This window comes from Pelophylax lessonae (assembly GCF_965119305.1).
Source record: "Pelophylax lessonae genome assembly, chromosome: 4".
In the NCBI taxonomy this organism is placed as follows: Eukaryota; Metazoa; Chordata; class Amphibia; order Anura; family Ranidae; genus Pelophylax; species Pelophylax lessonae.
The window spans coordinates 597,930,989-597,950,574 of NC_138771.1; the positions used below are offsets into that span (position 1 = coordinate 597,930,989).

The 19,586-nt window shown below is 44.6% G+C and overlaps 1 protein-coding gene across 3 annotated transcripts in view; it reads right to left on the reverse strand.

Moving 5' to 3' along the window:
- Window positions 1–19,586, reverse strand: part of SLC44A2 (solute carrier family 44 member 2 (CTL2 blood group)) — a 182,285-nt gene that overhangs the window by 16,292 nt on the left and 146,407 nt on the right. For all 3 annotated transcript variants that reach the window (XM_082254834.1, XM_082254832.1, XM_082254833.1), the window contains exons 10-14: window positions 16,729–16,841; window positions 15,770–15,901; window positions 14,652–14,751; window positions 13,992–14,084; window positions 9,810–9,894 (exon numbers count right to left, since the gene is read on the reverse strand). In XM_082254834.1, the coding sequence (XP_082110960.1) occupies window positions 9,810–9,894; window positions 13,992–14,084; window positions 14,652–14,751; window positions 15,770–15,901; window positions 16,729–16,841 (523 nt within the window). The remainder of the gene's footprint in view (window positions 1–9,809; window positions 9,895–13,991; window positions 14,085–14,651; window positions 14,752–15,769; window positions 15,902–16,728; window positions 16,842–19,586) is intronic.

Below are 19,586 nucleotides of genomic sequence, written 5' to 3' on the forward strand. Positions count from 1 at the left end.
ACTGTGCGACTTTAACTGACAATTGCGCGGTCGTGCGACGCCGTACCCAAACGAAATTTACGTCCTTTTTTTCCCACAAACAGAGCTTTCTTTTGGTGGTATTTGATCACCTGTGCGATTTTTACTTTTTGCGCTATAAACAAAAAAAGAGCGTTTATTTTGAAAAAATAACAATATTTTTCACATTTTTTTATATGAAATTCCCCCCAAAAAAAATGTAAAAATCAAATTTTTTTTAAATTTTTGCCCAATTTGTTTTCTGCTACCTATGTTTAGTAAAAAAAAATCGCAATAAGCGTATTTTGATTGGTTTGCGCAAAAGTTATTGCGTTTACTAACTAAGGGAAAGATTTCTGTCATTTTTGGTGTTTTTTTTTTTAACGCGTAATGGCGGCGATCTGCGATTTTTTTTGCGGGACTGCGACATTGCGGCGGACAGATCGGACCCTTGACTGACATTTTTGACACTTTTGGGGGTACCAGTGACATTTCTACAGTAATCAGTGCTATATATATGCACTGTTACTGTAAAAATGACACTGGCAGGGAAGGGGTTAATTTTATTGGAGAGGGAGGGGTTAATGTATGCCTGGTGCTTACTGACGTGTAGGGGGGGAGGTGACTGTGTGACAGAAGGACAGATCGGATGTCCAGCTATGCTGAACACTCCGATCTGTCAGTCCCTGTCACTATGGAGATCCGCCTGCTGTGTTTACACACAGCGGGCGGATCTCCAGACTCGATCCCCGACGATCGGGCAATCGCCGCTGCTCCTCCGCTGGCCCGACTCCCGCTGTGAATGAACACAGCGGGAGCGAGCCTCCGGCGGCGCGCGAGCGCCGCCCACAAGGGGCGGAGTCCAGCGACGTAGGTCTACGTCGCTGGACGGGATCGCGGCACTTTGCCGCAGTAGCCTCCATGTAAGCGGAGGTAAAGTGGTTAACTCACATACATACACAGTAGGGCCATTTTTTTTTTATACAGGATCCAATTAACCTACCAGCATGTCTTTGGAGTGTGGGAGGAAAGCCACGCAGGCACAGGGAGAACATGCAAGCTCCAGGCAGGTAGTGTCATGGTTGGGATTCGAACCAGCGACCCTCTTGCTGCTAGGTGAAAGTGCTAACCACTACACCACTGTGCCGCCCAAGTTAACCAGTTGCCGACGGCCGCATGACTATATACTGCGGCGGTCAGCCCCGGCCAGGCAGAGTGACGTATGGGTATATCACTCGCCTGTCACTGACTTGAGAGCCAATTGCGGGCGGGCCCGCACTCGCCCGCCCTGGCTCGTTCACTGACAAGTCAGTGCGTGTGACCGGCGGACCCGATCGTCCGCCGGTCACTCAGGCGAAGGGAGAAAGGCGGAGCGGCTTATGTAAACAAGCCGCCCGTCATTCTCCCTGGTGTAAAAATGAAGATCAGACGGTTCTACTATGTAGGACCGTTGATCTTTGTTTTTACACCAATAGCCATGTCCCTATACAGTTAGAAACACGCCCCTAGGACACACTTAACCCCTCCCTCTCCAATACAGTTAACCCCTTCCCTGCCAGTGTCGTTTTTGCAGTAACAGTGCATATGTATAGCACTGATTACTGCAGTAATGTCACTGGTAACCCCAAAAGTGTCAAAAATGTCAGTCAAGGGTCCGATCTGTCCTCCGCAATGTCGCAGTACCAAAAAAAAAAAAAATCGCAGATCGCCGCCGTTACGCGTTAAAAAAAACACCAAAAATGACAAAAATCTTTCCCTTTGTTAGTAAACGCGATAACTTTTGCGCAAACCAATCGAAATACGCTTTTTGCGATTTTTTTTTACCAAACATATGTAGCATAAAACAAATTGGCCGAAAATGTTAAAAAATTTTGATTTTTACATTTTTTTTGTGGAATTTCATATAAAAAAAAAATGTGAAAAATCTTGTTATTTTTGCAAAATTGACGCTCTTTTTTTGTTTATAGCGCATGATCAAAGAAAAAAAAAAAAAAAACGCACAGGTGATCAAATACCACCAAAAGAAAGCTCTGTTTGTGGGAAAAAAAGGACGTCAAATTAGTTTAGGTACAGTGTCGCACGACCGCGCAATTGTCCGTTAAAGTCACGCAGTAAAAAAAAATCGCAAAAAAACCCCTGGTCTTTTAGCAGCCAAATCCTCCGGGGCTTAAGTGGTTAAAACATCCATCAAGATACCACTGTAGCTTCAAAGCAGCACTATTTTGTGTCAATGCACACAGGTGTCACCTTGGACATATTAAAGAATGGGTAGCAAGATATCCCCATCCACCAGAACACTGTCCATCTTATAAGATTAGGCGATGGGATGTCAATGGGCAAGGAAGGGATGCATGGGGGAGACACGGACTGCCCTTGCAACGTTTTCCAAACTGTACAATATCATACACAAGTACTTTTGTAAATTCTGTGGAAATAAATGGTTATTTTGCAATTCTGTTAAATTTAGCATGTGCCGCAGTAGTGCAAAAAAATTTATTGCTTTACGTTTCCTTCCAACCTCCAAAAGAGGTTCAAGGAAAGGGTCCGGAGGGCTAGAAGGTAAAAGCAAACTTAGGCAGGCCAAATATGGTGCGATTTTGTTTACCTGCAACCACGGATTGTCGGAAAGAAAATTGCTCAATTCCCTCATCAACACAGCGTCGATGGGGAATTGCTCCCGTGGAATATTGTGTTCTCCGGACAGGGGGGAGCCACCCTTGTCAGGAGAACAGTGATTTTACTAGTGGCTATAGCGGCTTGCACGCAAGTTGATTGATGGATCGACTTGGATACATTCAGCCTGCCCATAGATGGATCGAATCTCAGCCGGTCCCTGCTGAACTGACCAAGATTCAAACCATCTTTGGCCAGCTTAACCACTTAAGCCCCGGAAGATTTTACCCCCTTCCTGACCAGGGTTTTTTGCGATTTTTTACTGCGTGACTTTAACGGACAATTGCGCGGTCATGCGACGCTGTACCTAAACGAATTTCACGGCCTTTTTTTCCCCACAAACAGAGCTTTCTTTTGGTGGTATTTGATCACCTGTGCGATTTTTTGATCATGCGCTATAAACAAAAAAAAAAAAAGAGCGTAAATTTTGCAAAAATAACAATATTTTTCCTTTTTTTTTATATGAAATTCCCCCCCAAAAAATGTAAAAATCAAAATTAACATTTTCGGGCAATTTGTTTTATGCTACATATGTTTGGTAAAAAAAAAAAAAAAAAAAAAAAAAAAAAAATGGCAAAAAGCGTATTTTGATTGGTTTGCGCAAAAGTGATCGCGTTTACTAACAAAGGGAAAGATTGTCATTTTTGGTGTTTTTTTTTTAACGAGTAATGGCGGCGATCTGCAATTTTTTTTGCGGTACCGCGACATTGCGGCAGACATATCGGACTCTTGACTGACATTTTTGACACTTTTGGGGGTACCAGTGACATTACTGCAGTAATCAGTGCTATACATATGCACTGTTACTGTAAAAATGACACTGGCAGGGAAGGGGTTAACTGTATTGGAGAGGGAGGGGTTAAGTGTGTCCTAGGGGCGTGTTTCTAACTGTGATGGGACAGGTCTCCTATTGTAAAAACAGAGATCAACTGTTCTACATAGTAGAACCGTTTGATCTCCATTTTTACACAGGGGAGAATGACAGGCGGCTTGTTTACATAAGCCGTCCGCCTTTCTCCCGCTCTACCGGCGATCGTAGTGTGACCGGCGGACATCGGGTCCGCCGGTCACACGCCCGGACTCCTCTGTGAACAAGCCTAGCGACGTAGACCTATGTCACTCTGCCTGGCCGGGGCTGACTGCCGCAGTAAATATACTGTGCGCAGTCGGAAAGCGGTTAAGACAGCAGTTACACCCTGGTGAGCATTAGCTTCAGTGATTATACCCACAAGACGATTAGCAGGAAGCTCACTTCCAAAGTTTGATAGGCTTAGATCCAATTTCATTAGTGGAATGTAAATAAAGCTTTTCCCTTTTCCTGAGAGTTCCACCTATTTGTGTCACTGTCATAATCTATTCCACTTATGTGCGTCACAGTCTTACAAGGGCAGAGGTCTAAAATGTCAGAACTTTAAGATAATAAAAAAATTTCTTTAAAAAAAAAAAAAAAAATCATTCATTACTAAAAAGGAGATTACTCAAACCAAACTAAAAAATAAAAGCAAGTACAAAGCAATAGGATTTAGCTACCACATCTCCATCAGGTTTCCAGCCAGATAATCTTATGGCTAAAACAGATGAAGCTCTGACATTACCTGACACCTGAACATCAGATCTTCCCCATCCATTGGATATACAGTCAGGTCCATTAATATTGGGAAAATCGACAATTCTAACCTTTTTGGCTCTATACATCACCACAATGGATTTGAAATGAAACAAACAAGATGTGCTTTCACTGCAGACTTTCGGCTTTAATTTGAGGGTATTTTCATTCAAATCAGGTGAAAGGTGTAGGAATTACAACAGTTTGTATATGTGCCTCCCACTTTTTAAGGAACCAAAAGTAATGGGACAATTGGCTGCTCAGCTGTTCCATGGCCAGGTGTGTGTTATTCCCTCATTATCCCATTTACAAGGAGCAGATAAAAGGTCCAGAGTTAATTTCAAGTGTGCATTTGGAATCTGTTGCTGTCAACTCTCAATATGAGAGCCAAAGAGCTGTCACTATCAGTGAAGCAAGCCATTATTAGGCTGAAAAAAACAAAAAAAAAAACCATCAGAGATATAGCAAAAACATTAGGTGTGGCCAAATCAACTGTTTGGAACATCCTTAAAAAAGAAAGAACGCACCGGTGAGCTCAGCAACACCAAAAGACCCGGAAGACCACGGAAAACAACTGTGGTGGATGTCCGAAGAATTCTTTCCCTGGCGAAGAAAACACCCTTCACAACAGTTGGCCAGATCAAGAACACTCTCCAGGAGGGAGGTGTATGTGTGTCAAAGTCAACAATCAAGAGAAGACTTCACCAGAGTGAATACTGAGGGTTCACCACAAGATGTAAACCATTGGTGAGCCTCAAAACCAGGAAGGCCAGATTAGAGTTTGCCAAACAACATCTAAAAAAGCCTTCACAGTTCTGGAACAACATCCTATGGACAGATGAGACCAAGATAAACTTGTACCATAGTGATGGAAGAGAAGAGTATGGAGAAGGAAAGGAACTGCTCATGATCCAAAGCATACCACCTCATCAGTGAAGCATGGTGGTGGTAGTGTCATGGCGTGGGCATGTATGGCTGCCAATGGAACTGGTGCTTTTGCATTTATTGATAATGTGACTGCTGACAAAAGCAGCAGGATGAATTCTGAAGAGTTTCGGGCAATATTATCTGCTCATATTCAGCCAAATGCTTCATAACTCATTGGACGGCGCTTCACAGTGCAGATGGACGAAGCATACTGCGAAAGCAACCAAAGAGTTTAAGGGAAAGAAGTGGAATGTTATGCAATGGCCAAGTCAATCACCTGACCTGAATCCGATTGAGCATGCATTTCACTTGCTGAAGACAAAACTGAAGGGAAAATGCCCCAAGAACAAGCAGGAACTGAAGACAGTTGCAGTAGAGGCCTGGCAGAGCATCACCAGGGATGAAACCCAGCGTCTGGTGATGTCTATGCATTCCAGACTTCAGGCTGTAATTGACTGCAAAGGATTTGCAACCAAGTATTAAAAAGTGAAAGTTTGATTTATGATTGTTAATCTGTCCCATTACTTTTGGTCCCTTAAAAAGTGGGAGGCACATATACAAACTGTTGTAGTTCCTACACCGTTCACCTGATTTGGATATAAATACCCTCAAATTAAAACTGAAAATCTGCAGTTAAAGCACGTTTCATTTCAAATCCATTGTGGTGGTGTATAGAGCCAAAAAGACTAGAATTGTGTCGATGTCCCAATATTTATGGACCTGACTGTGCGTCTATTGCACAAATTAAGTTCAACTGTTATAGTAAATTTGTCTTTGGTGTGGTTTAGCTTTGCCTTGCTGTGAAACAGAATTGATACATATCCCCCAGAATCTTATTAGATTAATGATCTTGGATCCTCTGTGCAATGCTTGATCGCCAAACAAAGCGCCTTGAAAAAGTATTTATACCCCTTAAAATTATCCATATTTTGTCATGTTACAAAACAAAAAACGTAAATGTATTTTATTAGGATTTTAATGTGATAGAACAACACAAAGTGGCACATACATTGTGAAGTGGAAGGAAAATACATGGTTTTCAATTTTTTTTACAAATAAATACTGTATCTGAAAAGTGCGGCGCGCATTTGTTTTGGATGGAGCCAAATACAGGGCAATCTTAGAAAGAAAACCTTTTAGGGTCTGCAAAAGATGAGACTGGGGCAGAGGCTCACCTTCCAGCAGGACAACAACCCTAAACATTCAGCCAGAGCTACAATGGAATGGTTTAGATCAAAGCATATTCATGTGTTAGAATGGCCCAGTTAAAGTCCAAACCTAAATCCAATTGAGAATCTGTAGCAAGACTTGAAAATTGCTGTTCTCCATCCAATCTGATCGAGCTTGAGCTGTTTTTCAAAGAAGGCAACATTTTCACTCTCTAGATGTGCAAAGCCTGTAGAGACATCCCCAAAATGACTTGCAGCTGTAATTGCAGTGAAAGGTGGTTCTACAAGGTATTGACTCAGGGGGGCTGAATACAAATGCACGCCACACTTTTTATATTTGTAAAAAATGTTGAACACAATTTTCACTTCAACTTCAAAATTATGTGCCACTTTGTGTTGGTCTATCACATAAAATCCAAATAAAATACATTTATGTTTTTGGTTGTAACATGACAAAATGTGGAAATTTTAAAGGGGTGTGAATACTTTTTCAAGGTACTGTATGTGCATGTTCTTAGAGGGCAGAGGTGGCGCTTTTAGTGACATCCCTAGTGCCAGCTCCTTGTGTATTGCAGCAGCAATCAGTTGGAAGTGTTCATTCTGGCTGACTTCCCACCTTACAGAGCTTGGGCAGAGGAGGAGTGTTGACCATGGTTGGGGGATAAAACAATAAAATTGCTGCGCTAAAGAAGAAATATAATAACTGTAAAAACAGCAAATGTAGTTGGGTCCAGCAGCAATTTTAAACAGTCTACGCTATGAGATGTTCCTTCTCTCTCTGCATATTACATTCTACTGTGAGCATATCAGGAACACACTGGAGAAGCCTTCACCTATCACTGGTTATGCGCAATCTTTGATCTCTGTTATGGGGATCAACAGCTTCTGGTAAGAAGTTAGAATTACTGGTGTTGGAGTGCTGTCTGGTGGCGGTTTTCTATCCTAGAAATCACTTTTTGAATGAAGAGTCGGATTCATATGGACTGTCATCATATTGCTTTATTCACATCTTTAAGTGGGACTGTCATGACCAAGGGTTTTTAGCGCTACAGTTTTGTTTTCATGGTTGGGGGATAACTACAGACATTTGAACGTTCTTTGATCCAGCCATAGACCGCCAGATCAGGGGACATTCAGGCAAATTTAGTTGTGTCAATTACCCATCACCCTGCCTCTGTACTGGTAGAATTATTTTGGACGGCTAGCAAGAACTGCTCCTTTTGGTAGAAATTATTCAAAGGAGATTTTGTTGTTGATTATCAAATACATAGGAAGCTGGGGCCTGACATAGGAAGCTGGGGCCTGACTACCAAGTGCCACCTCTAAAATATTTATACTAATGTAGCTCCCTCCTAGATAGGTGGTAGGCTAGGTAGATTTAGTTACTGGCTTACATCAGTTGAGCCTCAGGCGATTGTTTGGTCTGTTCTGTATTTCACTGTCTGCAGGGTTGACGGCTTCCCCCTGTCTCTGTCTGTCTGGAAAGGTTCTGCAAGATAGTGGGCTGAAAGAGTTGAACCTACAGCTGAATAAGTATGCCCTGGCCAATCCCTGGCGAGAGGTGCCCAGATGGCTGCTGAGAAGGCGCATACATCTTCTGAGACCTGGAGCAGAGGGGTTCTTGACCTAGAGGAGGAGATCCAAGCTAGGCTAGCTATGGGGCTTATTCTGCTGAAAGTTGCTGAAGCTGACTGGGGATCTTGTATGGCATCACTGGAAAAAGGGGTCTGGAATATAGTGGAAGGAGGCACCCAACTATCCAAGGACACTAGTGAGTACAGACTAGGGAGAGAGATCCCTTCGAGAGTGTTCTGGTGCTATCCCTCATAGTGCTAGAGTTCGCATTAAGCCCGGTGTCCTGGAATAGCTCAGTCTATTAACGGCTTGTGCAAGGACTCTGCTCACAATAGGAGGAAGATTAGTGTTCCCAAGTTGCTACTAGAGTTATTGGAATACTCCAGTTATCCTTCTATCCAAGATCAAGTTCTACAATAAAGCATCAGAAAAGCATACCTCTAGACCAGTGGTCTCCAAGCTGCAGCCCAGGGGTCTGATACGGCCTTCTGCTTGCCTTTACCTGGCTCTTAGGGCACCATCCTCCCACTGACATTAACAGTTGGGCACTATTCCTCCCACTGACACCAACGATGGGACACTATTCCTCCCACTGACACCCACGATGGGACACTATTCCTCCCACTGACACCCACGATGGGACACTATTCCTCCCACTGACACCCACGATGGGACACTATTCCTCCCACTGACACCCACGATGGGACACTATTCCTCCCACTGACACCCACGATGGGACACTATTCCTCCCACTGACACCCACGATGGGACACTATTCCTCCCACTGACACCCACGATGGGACACTATTCCTCCCACTGACACCCACGATGGGACACTATTCCTCCCACTGACACCAACGATGGGACACTATTCCTCCCACTGACACCAACGATGGGACACTATTCCTCCCACTGACACCAACGATGGGACACTATTCCTCCCACTGACACCAACGATGGGACACTATTCCTCCCACTGACACCAACGATGGGACACTATTCCTCCCACTGACACCAACGATGGGACACTATTCCTCCCACTGACACCAATGATGGGACACTATTCCTCCCACTGACAACAATGGGACACCATTCCTCCTACTGACACCCACGATGGGACACTATTCCTCCTACTGACACCCACGATGGGACACTATTCTTCCCACTGACACCCACGATGGGACACTATTCCTCCCACTGACACCCACGATGGGACACTATTCCTCCCACGATGGGACACTATTCCTCCCACTGACACCAACGATGGGACACTATTCCTGCCACTGACACCAATAATGGGGTATTATTCTACTCATGGACACTGATGAAGTGACATTCTCAAAGCCAGGACATTTTCTACTCCCACTGGCCACAGTCTGGCCCCTCTAAAGTCTGAAGGATAGTCAGTTGGCCCTTTTGATTATAAAGTTTAGAGACCTCTGCTCTAGGCTGTCCATTGAGCCAAAGGAGGGACTGTGACTGCTGTGACTGTGCGCCTGGCTGTGGATCCAACTACAGGAACCTTAACTGCGGGCTTCTGTGGGAGTAAGTGCTTCACTAAAACTTCAAATATAGCTTTTCATTCTTTTAATAAATTAGTAAGATACTTCACTCTAGCAACTGTTGAGGTTTAATTTATGATCGCCCATTTTGAAATTTCAACCACCATCACCAAGCCAACTGCTTCATCAGGGAAAACTAGACAGGAGTAGGGTAGGAATCCAAGCTCCCTCAAGAATATTGCTAGGGACTCATCCCCTGCCAAAGTCATTTAGCGACAACGGTGCCCAGCATCAGCTTTCTCTGGCTGAAGAGTCACAGGCAGGGTCATTTATGGATTGCTGAAAGAGGGGCTGACTTACCTCTGGGTCACATGTTTTGCCAGCATAATCACACTGAGTTTCATTAAAAATCTTGTATACTGCGTCATTAGATGTGGAGAGGAAGCTGGGTGAGCAAGTTAAGGATGAAAAGGTCATGAATTTGAGATCTGTTGTTCTGCTAAAAGTCACAATTTAGGTCTATACGGCATAATGTGAAGTGGTGTCAAAACAGGTTATATAATTAAAATGTGAGCACCACGAGGTGCCTACACATACCATAGTAACAACTTCATGATTATCCTGGAAGACCTCAAAAAGTCAAATATACAAATCCCTCCTCTCCTTTAGAGCGTTCCCCGTTTCCTGCTGCACCAATCTCTGTGAGGTCACCAATCACTGGGAATGGCCAGTAGAAAGGTGCATGAAAGCAGGGCAAGCGGATGCAAAGACCAGAACTCAACATTACTAGTAAAAGCTGGAATCTGTATATTGGAGGGCCTTGTGCACCTTGGACGCTCAATAAAATGTGTATATACATATATACAGGCACCTCTATGTTAGAAGCTTTTACGCAGTGAAAGGTTTACTTTACAGTCTTTTTACAGCTTAAGGACTAGTAGACAAGAGGTTTTAGGATCAATATATGCTTTGCTTTTATCACTCCATAAAATTCAATGTGAATGCATAGAAAGCATTTAGGCAACATATTTTAGATGCCTTCTCCACAGACATGAATGCGATTTCCCTACTGAAATTTATCTTGCGGTTTTAAGAACTCTATGTGCAGATGGTAATTATATAAGTAAAATGGGATGGGGGGAGGGGGACTTTGCATATGCAGGCTTCCTGCTCATTAGTACTGCATGGTGATTGTGCTATACTCTTCCTCCCTCAAGTCTGAGTTCCCCCACAGTGTACCGCTTTCATAATACAAAATCCTCGCTTTTGGTACATTTGCTGAATGCAGCTAGGGCTTGCAGTCCTGCCTTTGGAAACAACTCGTCACTTCTCCCATTTCTCTATGGCCGTCTAAAATGAAGGACATTGAACATATGGATTCCCTTACAGCGCCTTTCTAACATAGGGATGAAGAAGTTTGTGACACGTGGCATCTGTGGTTAATCTCATTCTATTCTACTGCTTTTTAGGAGATGCAGGAGCAAAAGGGTCCTGCCTGGAGCTCTTTGGCATGGCTGACAACTATTGAGCCAACTATTCCTTACTGGTCTGGGCCACCTGCACACACTTCATATTCTCTCCCCCCCCTTTTTTTTTTTTAAACACCCCTGCTCCCTTCTGTTTTCCTACCCTTTTGTTTGCCCCTTTTGTATCCTCCATGTTCTCTGGGAGGTCTTCACGGACTCTTAAGATTATCTTTTTGCGCTCAGTTCTCATTTTTATGAACCTTATTCCTTGAGTTGCTGTTATCTTGATTAGGTTATGACACCTCAGCTACCTTACTACTGTAATTATACCTGTGTATGCAGTTTGTAAGCCCTTGTCTTTTAATAAAGAATTTTTAAAAAAAGTCTGAGTTTCCGATTGAGAGTCTTTTTTTCCAAGTTATTTCTACAACTTATCGTATTTTCTCTGCAGGCTTTCTGACTCCACTTCTCGATTTACAGAGATTTACTAAAACTGGAGTGTGCAAAATCTGATGCAGCTCTGCATAGAAACCAATCAGCTTCCAGGTTTCATTGTCAAAGCTTAATTGAACAAGCTAAAGTAAGAAGCTGATTGGTTACCATGCACAGCTTCCTCATATTCTTAAGCCCCGTACACACGTACCGATCGTCGTCATACAAACTTCGGCGGACGAAAGATCTGCCGATTGTACGCTTGTTAGTATGGTGCCTCCGACAGCTGTCTGCGCACATTCTGCGGACAAGAGTCTTTCTTGCAAACATGAAAATTTTTGTATGCCGACACCAGAACGGACGATTGTTCGCCAGTCAGTACAGAATTCTGCCGACAGACCGCAGATTTGCAAGACTGGGCATGCTCAGAAAAGAAAAAACACAGGGAAAGTTAACCATTACATGACATCACTTCTGCAGTCAGCTGAAGTCGGCGGACAAAATTCTTGTGCTGTCTATGCACTTTTCAACAGACATCGACATCCCGGGGAGAAAAGACGAACGTTTGTATGACGACGATCGGTACGTGTGTACGGGGCTTTAGTGCTTCAGTTGCTTCCTCATATTCTTAGTGTTTCAGTTGTATTAAAGAAGAAGTACAGTCAAAGCTCATTTGGCTGTATGTCTCCTGTGGATCACAGGAATGCAGTTCGTTCTGCATTCTTGTGACCCATTTTTAGCAGACAGCAGACTGAAGCTCGCTGTTGGCTGACATCATAGAGCCGGTCCAGGTTGGGAAAAGATCCAGAACCCTGGACTGTCCCAGCCACTTAGCGAGCCACTGAAAGCCTGAGCCAGCCACTCCCGTCCCCTCCGCAGCCCAGCGCTCCAGTGAGCACGCCGGAATGGGGGGCAGAGCAGACCGTGGTGGCTGACAGTCAGCAGCTCCCTGCTCATAGAGTACTGAGAAACAAGCAATCAGCGGTGGTTAATCGCTCGGTTCTCACCCTTAGAGGGGGGGGGGGGACAAATGCAGCATCAGATTGATGGTACATCCACCTAGGTAAGTAGAATTCTTCAAAAAAATTAATTCCCCAACTTCCCTTTTAAATCTTCTCCTATGAGACCAACACGCAATTCACAGCAAAAGTTGCTCTACAAGGAACATCAATATTAAACTTGTGGAAGGGGCAGATATACATAAACTGGGGAATCTTGGTATTGGAGATGCCAAAATGTAAAGGAGGGAGCTAGTATCTCAACCTAATGCTGCCCATCCAAAGCTGGAAAACATTTCAGGCAGAGTGGTCCTTTAGACCAGGGCTCGACAAACCCCGGGCGCCAGGTCGCATTCAGCTAGAATTAGCGACCTGGGGCGCCCTGCAGGAGGTGTCCTGTCCCTTTTGCGCCCCCACCTCCTCCCTGAGTGCACGGACTTCCGCGCCGTACGAAAATTGAGGCCCCGGCTTTTCGGCCTTCTTCTGTGAGATGAGAGAGGCTTCCAATGGGGAACTGGCGCCCTCTTGTGGTGGCCGGGAGTCATGACTTTCCACTGCCTGTTCTCAATGCATTCTCATCTCCTTCCCAAGAGGAAATGAGAGGGAAGTTTTTGCAGGCTTCATCTCCCTGTCCACTTACCTTTGCTTAAAAGGAGAGTGGGCAGGGAGTGTGGTTATTATTATTAAATTAAAAAAAACTGCCTGAAAAACTGACAGGCGGACCTAATCAGACAGCCCATGTGAAAGGGGCCTTCGGCTGTGGCATGGCGATGAGGGAAAAATATAAATATATATATATATATATATAAAAATATATAACATTTTTCCCTCATCGCCATGCCACAGCCACAGCCGAAGGCCCCTTTCACATGGGCTGTCTGATTAGGTCCGCCTGTCAGTTTTTCAGGCAGACCTGATCGGACCCTTCATTCTCCTCTATGGAGCAGTAATCTGCCGCCATCTGATCCAGTCTGCCAAAAACAGACGGATGGTGGTTCTATTTTCAATCCATCCCGTGGATCGGATCAGATGGCATCGGATGGAAAGAGACAGACAGTCTGTTTCCATCCAATTGCGCTATAGAGGAGAGTGGGGTTCTAGTCGTATTTATGTGTAAATTTAGTATCCGTTTTATTAAATAAAGCTTGGTTGTTAGTTTAAAAAAAAAACAAAACTGGCTCCTAACTTTTTTAGCTGGCTCCTAGATTTCAGGCAAATTTGTCAAGCCCTGCTTTACACGCAATACAGATGTGACTTAGGCAGCTGGATTTTCTGGTAAAAAAATAAGATCTGCTCTAAAAGAAATGTTTCTACCGAATATTCTTGTGTACGGGTGTTTGTGGACCAGGTGTTGGGTTGTCTGCCAGGATCTCAAGGGGGCTTTTACTGGATGTCACTTGTATCAACAGAAATGCGGAGTGCAAAATAATCTTCCCTTATTAAAGTAGCCAGCGGCAGCAAATTCTACTTCTATGTTTTGAGATAGGCACAGCGACTGCTTTGGTGGAGAAGGGCTGAGCCAGCACCTGAGATGGGGTTGTGGAGCCTGATCTCTCCTGGTGCGGCATGTGAAATATTTAACAATGGGTGCAACTGGTTATGGTGAACAGTGGGGTGTAATAATGGAACGGGATGAGGAAGGATACACTGCAGTGATGGCCCAAAAGGCGATACAGAGACAAACCAGCAGGAAGGTGAATAGAGGGAAAACCAGGGAACACATCACATGGCCAACCGCCCTGAGGAGAGAGAAGGAACATATTCAGGATAACATTTCTGGACACAACACACACCTTTTAATGCCCACTTTGAAGTCTAGTTTATTATTACCACTACACTTTTCTGCATCCCTCCACAGTGAACTGGTACATGGTTTTCTGCTCCCATGGAAGTCCCATACAATCTTCATAAGCGTATGAAGTAATGCCAGTTGGGAGTGAATTGGTTGATACACACAATAATAAAAAAAAAAAAAAAAAAATCCTGGTTTACATTTTAGACTCATAAAGCTAAACGTTTGCACCCATTCTCTTTATGAGATTGCCAAAATTCCAGAAAATAAGCGAAATATACATTTTCAAATTAAAATTCCAACAGTCATTTCTTGGGGCAGTTTTGAAGACAGTTTATAGGACTGAAAGCATACCCAACAAATGCCACCCAGGACATGAGGACAGTCGGGTACTGCCGATTTCTAGTTTTCTTACTCCCATGAAAATTTACAACAGCACAACACAGAGCAGGAAAAGCCCCATTTGTGGCCTGAGGAATGTAAAATGGGGAAACCACAACCACCCTTTGCTTACCTGCTGGCTTCTTTAATGAGTGCAATGGCAATCATAACCCTTTTCCTGAGAAAGATGAGGAGCAGAATAATAACCACCTCCACGATGCATAGAATAATCACTGTACAAAGAGAAGTGCAGGATTAGAGATGTCCCTGTATACACACAGAAACAGCACCAGCCACGTCGACCTGCACAGTTCCACCGCTACTATTTTCTGTGCACATGGGACCCATCTCTCTAGCAGTTTATACCCAAATTGTACAAGCCTATGTCACCTCCACAGCATCCTATCCCCCCCTCCCCCACACCCCAGAGTGCCATCCTCTCCTAGCCGCCATAATATTCTGTACCTACAGTATGTCAGCCCCCCTCTACCAACAAAGCCTGTACTAAACATAGTGCCAGCCCCTCTTACCACCAACCTAGCCTGTGAACACAATGGCAGCCCCTACCACCAACCAACAGCCACAGTGCCAGCCCCTCCTACCAACCAACAGCCACAGTGCCGGCCCCTCTTACCACCAACCCTAATAGCCACAGTGCCAGCCTTACCTACCACCAACCTAACCAAAAGCCACAGTGCCAGCCCCACCTACCACCAACCTAACTAGTACCCACAGTGCCAGATCCTACCACCATTACCTGTAGCCACACAGTGCCAACCCCTCCTATCACCATTACCTGTACCCACACACTGCCAGCCCCTCCTACCACCGATACCTGTACCCACACAGTACCAGCCCCTCCCCCCTCTCCTACCACCAACTTAACCAGTACCCACACAGTGCCCCCCCCCCCGCCCCTACTACCAACCTAACCAGTACCCACACAGTGCCAGCCCCTTATCTCCATAATAACCTGTACACACCTGTTCACAGTGCCAGGGCCTCATCCACCAACAGGATCTGTACCCACACAATTCCAGCCCCTTCTATCACCAATGTAATATGGATACACACATACACTACATCAGAACCTCCCACCACTACTATTGCTTGCACACAAACAGCCCGATTCTTTTAACTGTGTTTTTACTGTAACCGGTGTACCCTGGTCAGTTCCCCCACCACTACTTGTAACTGGTGGACAACTCCAGCGTCTCCCACTTATTTCCATTACATAGACTGTAAACTCACTGAATGCCAGCCATGTCTGCCTCAGGTGTAAGTAGACTCGTAAATCACTCTGAAACCCAATGTCCTTCAGGGTAACATCCGCTCCAGCTGTACCCTTCAACCGAGCATACTCCATGTAGCAGTGGAATATTCCTGCAAAAGGACAAAAATCAGCAGATTCTCTATAACTGGTTCCACCACATTTACATTAGTACAAAACACCTCTCAGCCACAATGAATCCACAGCACATTCAGTTCAGATTCAAGTCTACATCCAGTGTTTGCATTACAGTGCGGAATATAAATGGCATCCTCATGCTCCCTACTGGATGGAGAACACTAGCTCGGACTCAGGAAGAGGCACATTGGTCCTCTGCAGAGAGCCCACTGCTTCTACAGATAAGGCAAGGGTCTCTCTGCCGTATGCAGGCAGGGGACAGACTTATACTCAGGCTGCGATCTAAGTGCACTCAATTCTGCCACACTATCATGTGAGCAACTAATAAATTAGTGTGTGCACCACTTTTATTCTTTATTTATTTTAAGAGCAATATTCCTAATGAACATGTACCTGAAGGTGGCAGAAAAGGTGGTGGTGCTGCAGTGACCACCATCTGGAGACCAGAACAAGGGATGTGTCACCAACACACCAGGAAACTCCATAACAGAGTCAAACACTTACTAAACTTTTACATCACACCAAAGGACAGCAACATTTTGGAGCCACACAGAACCCTCATATGCCTAAAGAACTCCTGGGTGGCTCCATGCTTTGTAGTGATGTGATCATTCAGTAAAGCATTGGACCCGATTTCTGAGTTTACTGGTGTGCTGGTGACACATCCCTTGTTCTGACTGGTTTTAAATTGTCGCAGGAAGCAAATACTGTACATTTAGGAAATTTATATCTTAAAGGAAAAAAGCACAGAAACCTGGCCACATCACTGCACTGTAGCATGCAAAAAAAAGGGCATACTCACCATATCCCATGACTGCAATCACCAGGACAATCATCACCCACACCATAATCCCAGCCAGAAACCTCAGCAAGACCACGAATATCAAACTGATCACCATGGCAATGACAAGACCTCTGCAGAGGAAACATAGAAACGTGTAGTGCTTGTGGGCATCCATTTATATAGTGAAGACAAAAAACAAATACACCCATTATAAAATAGGTTTTCTCTTTTTTTGCAGTCAGGTAAATTACATTACATTTTTAGCATTCCTATATCCAGCCGGCAGCTGGAGTTCTTTGTTCCCACTCCACTCCGTTCCATTTCTCCTCCTCCACTCCAATCCACTTCCCCACTCCTCGCCTTTCCCTCTTTCTTCCATTTCCCTCCCCACCTTGTTACATTTCTCCTCCTCCAGTCCTACCCGATTTCATTTCTCCTTCACTCCTTGCCATTCCATTTTTTGTACTCTACTCCCCCTATTTCTTTTTTTTTTAAATCAGAAACCAAGTTTTAGAAAAAAAAAAACAGAAATTACAGATTGCACACAATTCACATTCCCAAATACAAGCACAGCCATAGAACTGAAACAACAACAATAACAGAAGATACCCCTCCTGCTAGGAACTGCCCCCAACAGAGAGGTAAATGGTGTATCACGGTAATCCATAATTAAACCCCTCCCTGAATCACCACCAGTTCACATTCAATGTAGAAGGCGATCCAAGACCAAATCCTGAGAAGCCAGGCCAGGAATCGCCAGCCAACCTCCCCATATCTTAGATCTATGCGGGACCCCTCTGTGTTGGTAAATCAAGCGCTCACATCGCAAAGTATTACCCATGGCCTGAGTCCACATCTCCAACGTAGGCAGAGATGGGGCAATCCAGTGCTGCAGAATAACCTTCCGGGCCTGAAAGAGGGACCTGGTAACCGCCCATCTGATATTTACATCATCAGTGAAGTCCTCCACCATACTGAGAAGGCAGGGCTTTGGGTACACTGGCACTGAAAGGAGATAGGTGGCATTAATGGTCCGGACCACCGCCGTCCAATACCTGTGGAGCTTAGGGCAATGCCATAGTAGATGAATGAGATCACCAGTGCCCCTTTGGCAACTAGTACACAGCGGGTCCGGCCGCAGACCCAACCTGTGTAAACGTGCCGGTGTACGATGCACCCAGAGAATTAAATACAGCTGTGAAAGTTGTTGCGTCACATTCAACGAGCAGTGTCGCACCGATTCCAGGGCCTCCTCCCACTGGTCATCAGTAACCTCGCCCACGTCAGCCTCCCACTGCACCCTAGCAGGACTCGGGAACCGTTCCAGGTAATAACTCAATAACATAGCATAGCACTCAGAAATAAAACCTTTGGTGGAGATAAAATGCCACTCCCCCTATTTCACTCTGCTTCATTCATCCTACTCTACTCCTTCCCCATCCCTATCGGTTTCATGTCTTGCCCTCCAATCATCCCCTCTTCCCTCTCCATTCCATTTCTCCTCCACCCCCCTCCCCATTGGTTCCTTTCTCTTCCTCCTTTCCCCTCTACTCTACCCACCTTTCTTTCTCCAGACTGCTCCCTAAAGTGAGTCGATTAGAGACAGAGTCTGAAAGGAAGGAACTTCTGCTGTCCTTTTGTAAAAATGCATAGGGCTCTTTGAATCCTTTTCAGTGGATGCAGTTTGTTTTTATAAAAAATAGGTAAACTTCCACTACTCACTCACACCCTCTTTCCTGCATTCCTCAGCAGCTCTGTGTATATTTGCCGCACTGGAATGAATGCCCATGTGAGGTGGTTATGCCCGTCCCCTCTTGGCCAGTCAGAGACCTAGCGCCTGAAGACCTAGCGCCTGAAAAATGTGGGTGCTGGTGAGGGATCTCACATAAACTACGTTTGGAGCAGGTGAGGATTTGCAAGTCTAGGTCCATTTTACAGACTTACAGGTCTTGTCCCATCCCTCAGTCTGTGACTGGACAATGAAAGGAGAAGCAGCAGACTGATGAGCTCATCTCTCTGCTCTTATTTTGTCAGTATGTTTTTGTTAGTGAATGAGCACTGCAGCACAACTATATAGCTTCTTGTGAGGTTTCGCCCTCTCCCTGTCTTAAAGCGGAGTTCCAGCCTCAAAAAAAAAAAAAAAAAAATATTTATAAGCCACCAACTACAAATAATGTAGCTGCTGACTTTTAATATAAAAAGGAAACTTACCTGTCCAGGGATCCTGGGATTTCAGCCCTCCAAAGACAATTCGGCCATCGGCTCGGGTGCAGGTACTGCAACTAAGGGAAATCGATAGTGAAGCCTTCAGGCTTCACAGCCGGTTTCCTACTGCGCAGGCGGTAGTCTCCTGCACATTCTGAATGGCCCCACAGTCTTCTGGGGGGGAGGGGGGTAAACAGGTCCCAGAAGGCAGTGGGGGTACGGAGGAGGAGAAGGGGCCAATACAGAAATGGTTAGAACGGAAGTACACAACACTAGAAGAAACAGCAAATTATAAATTGAATGATGCAATTATGAATACATAGATTCATATCTAGCATTTATGTATCTGCCTGATTGATTCTTAAAAGGAAACCTGGAAGTATTATGTAGGCTGCCATTGCTGAATTTTCTGAATGCTACTTGCATGTTTTCATACTTTGAGTAGTTATCTCAGAACAAGTATTCCGGCTTCTTTTGCTGCATCATTGCTTTGGATTAATGAATTGCAAAGCAAAGCACTAACAGCTTCATACTATTTTGTTACAGACAGAATTTGTTGAAGCCTCCTATAGCTCAAATATTGGGCAATAAAAAAAAAAAAAAAAAAAGTAGGATACATAGCAAAGTTACATTTGAGTATTAAATGTTTACTACATCGATGAGTGGTTACA